Raw genomic sequence first — 11,208 nt, 5'->3', positions numbered from 1 at the left:
TCCTCGATTCGTAAAAATCCCTGGAGTCCTTGCCCTCTCCCCCAGCTGATCCGTCAGCATTATTCTTTACTAATGCCCAGTCCATGAGGCAGCACAGAGAATTTTGGACAACAATTTTTGCATAAGTCGTCATTTCTGAAAGAGTAAGACATGTTCTGCTTCTGTTAGTTTATTTCCAGAGGCACCAGTAAATCTAAGCGTTTGCTGTAATTTCACTGAAGTTTCTGTGGCAAAGAAGAGCAGCTTACAATGATCTACAGGAAGCTGATTTTACCTTCCATGAGACACATTTCATTTTCTAAAGCTTTCTTGGTGTTCTCATCATGCTAATCTCGATTAATGGTGCTTGGAAATGAAAATGATCTTCATAAAAATATAGTCCAAGTACAGTTTCTATCCAGTCACTGAAGGATCACAGAATTTATATTTGCACATTCGTCAAGGCAAATTATAGAGAATACAGGAATTCATGTAATTTTAAAGGAAAATAAATGGCAATTAGACCACAGTAGTGGAGATCTTTCCCATCTTGTTCTCAAACGTCTGGACACAGGCATTGGAACCAGGGTGACAGCAGCTTGGGAAAACAGGGCAGATTCCCTGAAGGACACTCAATGGCCCAGGGGTCTCCTTTGGGGTCTGAGTGAATATGCATCTAGAGGTTTCTGAGCTCAGGAATGTTCCAGCATCTTCCAAACAGGAACAATTCAAATGGAAGACGTGCAGCTGGACTTCACCTTGCTCATTGCAGACACTCCCTTTTCCTCCTTGGGGACAGATAGGCCAACTAGATTGTGATGGGTGAATTTTATTGGTCCTGTTACCAGTGCCTGGAGCTTAGTTTTGAAATACTTAATTTCCCTCGAAGTTGAAAGTCTTATTGCATTTACAAATGTGTGTGTGAGACCTCTTCTTTCATCCGAGGAGAGGCAAGCAAACAGGTAAACTGTTGGCTAAACTCTCCTCATGCCAGGCATACACGTGACCAGAGATCCAGGAACTTGAGAGTCTCAGGCAGGAGGATGCCAAGTTCAAAGCCAGCCTCAAAAACTTAGTGAGGTCCTAAGATCCTCAGTGAGAAACTGTCCCCATATTAAAAAATAAATAAAAAGGGTTGGGGGTTGGGGATGTAGCTCAGTGGTAAGGCACCCCTGGGTCCAGCACCAGTTCTCTTCCTCAAAAAAGTCCCCTTTGTTGCTTTCTACAAATGACCCTGGGCTGGATCTCCAGCTAATGTCAGCAAGGGGTGAGTGACAGCACTATGCCTGTTTCCACATCTCCTGATCCTACTTTACAAAACACACACACACACACACACACACACCTTGGGTGGGAATCAACCCAACGCCAACAGAAGGACGCTGGCTTCACCCGTCACGGGATTGACTCTCACCAATTTGGCTCACACCAAAAGGGCCAGGGCACAAATGCCACCTTTCCCCTCTGACTCAGGATGCAAACCGAGTTGAAATTACTCACATGGGGCGACATGGCTGACCCTGAGGGTAAGTGATGGTGACTGGCTTAGAGGAAGCTATGGAGGGGCAGGACACATAAGTACATAGTTCCTCCCAATTCTGCACTTGTGTAAGGAAACAGTGGGATGAGCAGGTGAGGTTGTCCTCCTAGAGTATCCAGTTTCCAACTCCAACCTGGGAGTCTACAGCTTTCCCTGGGCAATGTCTCCGTAGCAGCCGTGTTTCACAGACACCGCTCCCAGGACACACAGGACCACATCTTAGGAACTGGGAAGGGAGGGATTCAAAGGAAGTGATGGAATTTATAATGCAAAGGAAAACGCAGTAGGTCCGCCAGACAGAGGGGAAGGCATAACCACCTCTCTGCGGTGAGGGGCTTCTACAAAATCATTGATCTGAAGAAGGAGTGGTGCACAAGCTAAAATTAGTTACTTTTTAATTGACTATTCTCCTTGGTCCGGGTTGGGGTGGCCCAGCATTCTGCCCCCGAGCCACACGCCATCCCTTGAATTTAAAATAATAATGGAAATAAGAGGCTATCCTACTTCCAAAGAACGTTTTTTAGTACATGATGATTCTAGTGACTGTAAAATGTGACATGATGACAAAATTCTGCTGCTGTCAAACACTTCTGGTTCTCTCTGCAGAAACTCGTCATTGGCTTCAACATGCCCATGAAGATGGACCGAGATTCCAGACTCAGGGCCACGAGAAGTGCCTTCTACCTGCAGGCTGGGGTCGGGATCTTGGCCAACACCTGTCTGCTCTGCCTGCACCTGGCCGCCCTCCTCGGGGGCCACAAGCCCAGGCCCATCGCCCTCCCCATGGCCCACCTGGCTCTGACACACATCGTCCTGCTCCTCACTGTGGCCCTTTGGTATCCACAGACATCTGGGAAGTGCAGGACATTCCGGGTGATGTCAAAGGCAAAGCGCTGGTCTTCCTGCACAAGGCCATGAGGGGACTGTCCCTGGGCACCACCTGTGTCCTGAGTGTGCTCCAGGCCCTCACCATCAGCCCCAGTGGCTCCTCGCTGGCCAACTTCAAAGTCAAATCTGCAAACCCCATCCTGGGGGCATGTCTGTTCCTGTGGGTCCTCACCATGGCCATTACCAGCGACCAGCTGCTCTGCACGGTGGCCACCCCCAATGCCACGCAGCCTGGTCTTGTCTTTGTCAACAGCCACCGCTCCTTCCTGCCGAGGTACAGGGGAATTTTTCTGCTCCTGGTAACGCTCAGAGACATCTTCTCCATGGGCCTCATGGCCGTGTCCAGTGGGTACATGGTCACCCTCCTGCACAGACATCAGCAGCGCTTCCTGTCCCTCCACGGCTCCAGGCTGTCCCCCCAGACCTCCCCCGAGCACAGGGCCACTCACAGCATCCTGCAGCTGCTCGGCTGCTTCGCCGCCCTGTACTGTGCAGACTCTGCGCTCTCCCTGCTCATCAGCAGGATGAGGAGAAATGACCCCATGCTCGGGAGCATCCACAACGCGGTGGCCAGCGGCTATGGCACGCTCAGTCCCCTGGTGCTGCTCAGGGTGGACACACAGATCCTGAACATTGTACGAGCCCAGTGGAGAAACAAAGCTCAGATACTGACAAGACGCATCTAAAGCAGCTCCTCCACTCTCGCTTACAAATCCCTCTATCCACACAAACTTCTTTCTGAAATGATTTCAGCAAGTGCACCCAATTTTCTGTCTGGTAAGGTCACCTATGTGACTACAAATGACCTGTATATGATTTTACTTGATATCTGCATCGGTGTCTTTAGGTACATCCATGGACTTTTACAGTCTCATCTTATTTTCTTCTTTAAAAGAGCTTTTCATAAAACAAGAAGTACTATTAGAGCCACGTTGTTCCCTATTGTGTCTGAAAATAGACTCTTTTAAAAAGAAGACTACAACATGGCTATCAACCAGGCGGTGCCATAACCCCAAATGTCCATCAAGAAAAGAATAGATATTGTCAAGCATGGTCCAGGCCATGGGTTCAATCCACAGCAACCACAGGAAAAAGAAAAAATGGATAAACAAATGCAGTGGGGCTGGGGATGTGTGTATGAACAGGCACATTATATATCCATATACACAAACATGCTAGCATATGTATGTATGTGTATATGTATGTGTGTGTGCATATATAACTTATAGAGATAGAATATCACTCTGACAGAAAGAGAAATGATACATGCAACAATATGGATAAATCCCGAAAGTATTCAGCTAAGAAAAATCAGACAAAAACATCACAGATTGCTGAGTAAAATTCCATTGTGTATATAGAAAATCTAAGTGAAGTTAGCCAATTGCAAAAAAAAAAAAAAAAACAAAAAACAAAAAAAAAACAGATGCCGAATGTTTTCTCTGATATAAGGAGGCCGATTCATAGTGGGGTAGGGAGGGGGAGCACGGAAGGAATAGACAGACTCTAGATAGGGCAGAGGGGTGGGAGGGGAGGGGACAGGGGCTTAGCAAGGATGGTGGGATGTGATGGACATCACCATCCAAAATCCACGTATGAAGACACAAATTGGTGTCAACATACTTTTTCTGTATGTGAAAAATCGTGCTGTATGTGTGTAATGAGAATTGTAATGCATTCCACTGTCATGTATTTAAAAAATTAAAGTCAATAAATTTTTTTTAAACCACAGATTGTATACTCCACTCTTATGAGGTACCCAGAATATGGAAACCCCAGAGTCACAGAGCAGAAGTTCGTGGCTGGGGCCTGGGAGGGCAGTTAGTGACTGTCCTGAGGGACACCGGGTTTCCTTTGGTGGCTATTAAAAGCTGTGCAACAAGGAAAGGTTGTAATAACATTGCACCATTTCAAATATCACTAGATCCGATTTTCAAATGGACACTATCAGGAGAAATGAATCTCATTTAAAAATAAAACCCTCCCCAAAACCTTAAAATGCTAGGATTCTGCTCAATGACGGTGGGTATAAACTCTGGTGACAGGAAGGCACTGTGGCGCTGCAGACCCCAACAGTACTCTGGGCCACCGTCTCAGAGTTGTTAGGAACACCGGCTTCCAGGAACTGAGAACCTACTCTGCCGAGGCAGGTGTGGCTCTAGCTTCTTCCTAAACCTTGATCCTAATTTCCCAGTGGTCTTGGGTCCTATAGGAGGAATCCCGACTTTATGGAGAACAAACAAGGGCTGGAAACCAAACTGATTGTCCCAGGGTCACCCACCATGCAGACCAGGGCTCTGATGGAGTGACCAGTCTTTGAAAATCAACTCCAGTCCAGGGTCATTTCTGGACAGAGGAGGGGGGAAAGGGAGGAATTATCAAGGGCTCCAGGAACCTTCGAGACTGAATTAGTCTTCACGATCCTCATTGTGGTGACGGTTCCGTGGGTGTATGTATGTGGCAGACCTAACAAACTGATCATTAAGTATGTCTCGTTTATTCTTATCAGTTTCACCTGAATAAAGTTATTTTTAAATGAATGAAAGATATTAAAAGACAATTCAACAAAAGGCAACGACACCTAAGGAAATATGGCAGACACCACACATCATTATGGAATTGTAAGAAATCAGTCAATTTGAAAAGAAACAAAAAAAATTGACAAGACAAATTCATTTGGCAAAGTAAGAAAAAATAAATGAAATTGAGAAACCATTATCCACAAAGAGAATGAGGGAGAAAATTCAAATTACTAAAATTCATGATGCAAGAGGAAATATCACGGTGGACACTAGTGAAATACAGAAGGTAATGAGAAACTGTTTTGAAAGTTTATACTCCAATAATATGCAAAATCATGAAGACCTTGACCAATTACTAGAGACATATGACCTCCCCAAACTGAATTGGAAGGACACACATGGTTTAAGCCCATCAATTTAGAACAATGAAATACAAAATGCCATCAAAAGCCTACAACTAAGAAAAGCCCAGGTCTAGAGAGATTGTCAGCCATGGTCTATGAGACCTTCAAAGCAGAAATAACACCAAATTTCTCAAATTATTTTGTGAAATAGAAAAGGAGGAACCCTTCCAAACTCATTCTATAAAGCTAGTTTCACCCCGACACCAAAACCAGACAAAGACACAAGGAAAGAAAATTTCCCACCAGTATCCCAGATGAACACAGATGAAAAAATTCTCAATAAAATTCTGGCAAATAGGGGCAGGGGTTCAGTGGTAGAGCACTCACTCGCCTGCCATGTGTGAGGCACTGAGTTTGATCCTCAGCACCACAGAGAAAATAAATAAATATAAAGTTATTGTGTCTATGTACAACTAAAGAAAAATATTTTTTAAAAAATCCTGGCGTATAGCATACAAAAACATGTTTTAAAAAGTGCACCATGATCAAGTGGCGTTTCTCCCAGGGATGTAAGGTTGGTTTAACACCTGGAAATCAATAAACATAATTTATCATATAAATGAACCTGAAGAGTCGTATGATTATCTTGATAGATGCAGAAAAAGCATTTAAGAAAATTCTTGCTCAAAATATTAGGAAAACTAGAGATAGTAGGAACATACCTCGACTCTGTTAGAGCCATCTATGCTAAACCCATAGCCAGCATCATTCCAGATGGAGAAAAATTGAAAGCATTCCCTCTAAAACCTAGAGCCACATGGGGATGTCCCCTTTCACCATTTCAATTCCACATCATCCTTAAAACACTAGCCAGAGCAGTTAGACAGAAAAAGAAATAAAAGGAATACAAATAGGAAAAGAAGAATTCAAAGGATCACTATTTGCTGACAACATGATTCTATATCTGGAATATCACAAGAATTCCACCAGAACTCTCTAGAACTCATAAGTGAATTCAGCAAAATGGCATGACACAAAATCAAGACCCATAAATCCAATATGTTCCCACGTATCTCTTATGAATCCTCTGAAAGAGAAATTGGGAAAACTAGCCTCATCACAATAGCCTCAGAAAGAGAAATACAATATTTGCAAATTAATCCAACCAAAGAGGTGAAAGTAAAACAACAGAACAGGAAGGAGAGAAACTGAGGAGGCCTTTGAAGACGGAGCCATCTCCCACGTACTTGGGTGGGCAGGATAAATCTCGTCACAATGGCCCTACTGCCAAAAGCACGGTACACGTTGAATGCAATTCCTATCAAGACACCAATGATGTTCTGCATAGAAATAGAAAAAGATGTCATGAAATTCATTTGGCAAAATAAGAGGCCCCGAACAGCAAAAGCAATCCTTAGCAATAACGGGGTCAAGGGACGCATCAAAATACCTGTCCCTGAATCACACCACAGCGCTACAGTAACAAAAATGGCATGGTTGTGGCATGAAGACAGACAGACCAACAAAACAGGATAGAAGACACAGAGAAAGCCACATAAACACAGTTCTCTCACACTAGACAAAGGCACCAGAAACACACATTGGAGCAAAGAGCCTCTTCGACAAATGGTGCTGGGAAAACAGGAAATCCATCTGCAGCAAGATGCAATGAAAGCCCTCCCTCTCACCTTGCACCAAACTCAACTCAAAGTGAATCAAGGACTTTGGCACTACAGCAGAGACCCTGAACCCAATGGAAGAAGGAATTAGCCCCAAATCTCCACCGTGTCGGCTTAGGAGCAGACTTCCTTAACAAGACCCCTAAAGCAAGCGCGCGCGCGCGCACACACACACACACACACACACACACAAATCAAGAATCAATAAATGAGATGAATTCAAAGGAAGAACTTCCTCTCAGCAAATGAAGCAATCAGTCATATGGAGAGAGAGAATCTACAGAATGGGAGAAACTGTTTAATACATGCACCTCAGAGCATTGATCTCAATCTATAAAGAATTCAAAAAACCTTAACACCAAAAAAAAAAAAAAAGGCAATCAGTAAATGGGCAAAGGAACTGAACAGACACATCACAAAGGAAAAAAACACAACCCATCAACCAATATATGAGCAAACGTCCTCCCATATGCAGATTCTAATTCACAAGGGAGGCACTAGGGGGGATGGAGGTGGTTTGGAGTAGAGAGGGGAGTGGAGGGAGGGGGTGGGAGGGGGGAAGGACAGTGGAACCAGTCAGACATTATTACCCCACATGCACATATGATCACATGACTGGTGTATTTCCACCAGCAAGAAGGATGTGGAGTTATACTCCATTTATATATGATGTGTCAATGCGTTTTACTGTCAACTAACTCACTATAACCAATGCAGGAAAAAAAACAAAAAATAGAATCCAAGAATTACAAACCTATAGGAATTAAAACACTGTGGTGCTAAAACACTAGGCAATGTACAGACCAGTGCCAGGGTGAGCCCCAAGGGCTTGCTGCATGCTCAGCTTTGACCAGTGGGCCCATAATGGACAGCTGAGAACGGATAGTCTCTTTAACAAATGGTGCTGAGGATACTTGATATCCACACGCAGAAGAGAGAAATCAAAAAAGTGAATGGTGAGACTTGAATCTGTAAAATTCCTAGAGAAAAATCCTGGGGCCCTATGTACCCACCCCTCTCCATCCTTCTAAAGTGATGCGTATCATCTTGATTCTAGTTGGCTCCCTACAGAGTGTGACGTGGATCTGAATATCACGCTGTACTGATTAGCAGGTCAAGTTATTATGTTTCTATCTAAAATGAAAGAAAAGAATAACTTGGTGAGTAAAATATAGAAAGAAAACTCAAGAGAAAAGTCTGACAACATTGCTTTAGGAAATGGTCCCTTAGCTATTACACTATGACACAGGACAGAATCATAAACAGGCAAGTGAAACTTCATCAAACCAAGAGCTTCTACTCAGCAAGTCAAGCAAGAACAGAGAAAAGGATCCAGCTGACAATGAGAGAAGTGACCTGCACATCACCTGAGAAGTGCAGTGTGTCTCAATACAGAAATCATCCCTGGAACTCTAACAAAACCCTGGTAAAAACCCCTAAAGGAGTTTGGCACAGTGGCACACACCTAGAATCCCAGTGGTTCAGGAGGCTACGTGGGGAGGATCACAAGTTGGAGGCCAGCCTCAGCAAGTTAGCAAGGCCCTAAGCAACTCAGTGAGGCCTTGTCTCTAAATAAAAAATAAATAAATAAGAAGACCTGGGAATGTGGCTCAGTGATTAAGTGCCCTGGATTTAATCCCCAGTAGAAAAGGTCAGAAAAACTTAAAATTCTATATTTGTTAAATTCATCAATTTGATCCAATACGCCTAGGTTAGTGTGTTTTTTTCTGATTACACTCTGGTTCATTCTAAGGCCAACTTACAAGGGTTAACTCTCAATCTATTAGGTTTTAAAAAATAAGCTACAAAGCTTTTGTTTGTTTGCTTTGTGTGGGTGCACCGATGTATATATTTGGTACAAAAAAAATTGACAAATGAGCTCATAAATTAAAAATTTTTAAAAATGGATCCAAATACCTTTGGTTAATATGATTTTAAAGGTTCAATTTAAATTGGAAAAAATAAATAAAAGTACGAATGTCTTTAAAGTTACTGATGCACAGTTTTGTTTCTAAATGATTAAACAGCTGTTAAAATGTTAATATCTATAAAGTGTCTGACATCCATTGTCTCTAGGATTTTTATTTAACAGAAAAAAAGATTACTAATGCTATTCAGTGCACTTGTCTGATACCTTTTTTTAAAAAAAAGATTCGTAAATCACATCTAAATGTATATGAAATTAATCCTGGATGTGTTTGTTAGAGACATCTAATTGGTTTACAAAGTTAAAATGCTGTTAATATAATAATAATATCAAGTACTGTTAACTCCTTAAATTCCATAAAGGAAAATACTTAAACAATGTTGGTGCTTTCATAAATTGGTAAATTAAAAAAATTAAAATTATTTTGTGTTTTCATAAAAACAAAGTTACTATAAAAACAAGGTTCCTATAAATTAAAAGTCCCAACAGGTATAATTCTACATACAAGGAGTCAAGAGGTTAACTGCATTTCAATTAAAGTACTGTAAATAACAAAAATATTTCATCTTATTCAAGTGGATTAATTTATCTAAATTCAGAAATTTATAAGGGTTATTTCAAGGTACAAACTAAAAGAAGGATCAGTGAATTAAAAATGATAAAATGTTCTAAATATAAAAATATTTAGTAAAAAAAATGTTTCCAGGTAAAAAATATTTATGTGGTAAAGTATGATTATACCACATCTAAGTAAACAACAAAATGGTCTAATTAAATAATATAAAGATCTACAAATAAGAGATAAAAATTAGAAAGTTTATATGTAACTAAGCTGGTTACATATGTAACACAAACTACTCAAGTTTGTTCCATAAGGACAAATATTAATGTCCTGATATATTTATATGTTCAAATGACAAAAATTTCTAAAAATATAAATTACATTGTGTCTGTTAACTTTTATCCCCTAGAGCAAGTAATCTTGGAAAAATTAAGCTTTGTACATCTGTGGCTAAACAGCAACTGTTATTTTAAAGTATTGTCCTACATTACAGAGTCTAGATTTTCCTATACAAGCTAACCTTGGTTAATATAAAAACATTAATAAAAGTGGTACATTACTCTTCTCTACAGATTAAATGTGTTCATATCTTTCAGGTATAAAAGTCTTTAAGGTAAAAGGTTTCAAGGAACATTTTTATCAAGCTGGTGTTCTTCAAACTAAAAATGTCTGTAATGGTAATTTAAACTTATAAGGATAATATAAATAAATCCCCAATGAGATCTATTATTTTATGTTTTGTAACCAAATCTTATGTTACCTTTTACACCAAGATATTATCTTTTACACCAAGATATAGAAATTTAAAGGTATCTTAAAAGATAATGAAAGCAGGATCTGTTTGGAGGTTAATATTATAAAACATTTGTGCCACTTTTCCACAGAAAAGCGTGCTTAACCTTCCCTTAATTAATGTTTCAGATATATATCATATTGTGCTAGCTGATGTTCATACAGACTCGGGAAACAATATATGTAAACTTTATAAAATGATATCTAAAAAGAGAGACCAAGATCAGCTTCAGAACTACAACACTTTGCCTAGGATTTTGAAGAGCCCCACCTTACCCAAGATAAGGCTCAGCCTCCCACCTACAACTCGTCAGAATGACTTTCAGATAGGCCAGATTTCAGTTGATTTAATGTTCAAAAAAATTCGATTTATCATAAAGATGACTGTGATCTCAAATAGGAAATATAAGTTATAACTCAGCCAAGGTTCAAAATTATATACAAACTAAATATGATCTTACTATTGTTAATGTCACTGTGTATTTTCATTACAACTGAAAGGAAAGTGACCAGGACACTCAGCAACCAAGAGACCTTTATTGTGGCAGTGCCTGATTAACAGGAAGAGCGTGAGCACGCAAGAAAGAGCAAGAGAGGAGGACCTGGCAAGAGAGAGTTTTTACAGCCCAAATCTAATGGGCTCTCTTGGTCTGCAAGCTGCCTTGGTGACGAACAGTGATTGTGTCACACCGTAGTTGCTAAGGTGTCATCTTCTGTCTTCAGGCAGACAGGGCAGGGGCCATATGTGGATTTCTATTGCACCAGACAGGTGGGGGTCAAGTGTTCAGCTTCAGACAAACAAGCAAAGCTCACATTTGTTCAGCCTGCTCTGCAACCAACAATAACTGCTGCCTGTTAAGGCTGTACAGAGGTAATACTTCATGAACACACAGCCCAAGTTAATTTGAGATATTAAGCCATCATCTGTAGACAGATCAGAATTAAAAGGGACAAAATTAACAGGGGCTGGGGTCA

General features: G+C 41.0%; 1 protein-coding gene across 1 annotated transcript; it reads left to right on the top strand.

The window, feature by feature from the left end:
• Nucleotides 1-1,489: 1,489 nt before the first annotated feature.
• LOC143638416 (vomeronasal type-1 receptor 90-like) lies at nucleotides 1,490-3,093 on the top strand. The gene is made up of 2 exons (XM_077106263.1): nucleotides 1,490-1,505; nucleotides 2,366-3,093. Exons 1-2 carry the CDS (start codon nucleotides 1,490-1,492, stop codon nucleotides 3,091-3,093), a joined length of 744 nt encoding a protein of 247 aa, XP_076962378.1.
• The last annotated feature ends 8,115 nt before the right edge of the window (nucleotides 3,094-11,208 follow it).

The sequence above is a fragment of the Callospermophilus lateralis genome, chromosome 20, assembly GCF_048772815.1.
Source record: "Callospermophilus lateralis isolate mCalLat2 chromosome 20, mCalLat2.hap1, whole genome shotgun sequence".
In the NCBI taxonomy this organism is placed as follows: Eukaryota; Metazoa; Chordata; class Mammalia; order Rodentia; family Sciuridae; genus Callospermophilus; species Callospermophilus lateralis.
Note: the sequence above shows the minus strand (reverse complement) of the source record. Positions and strands in the feature narration are given on the sequence as shown.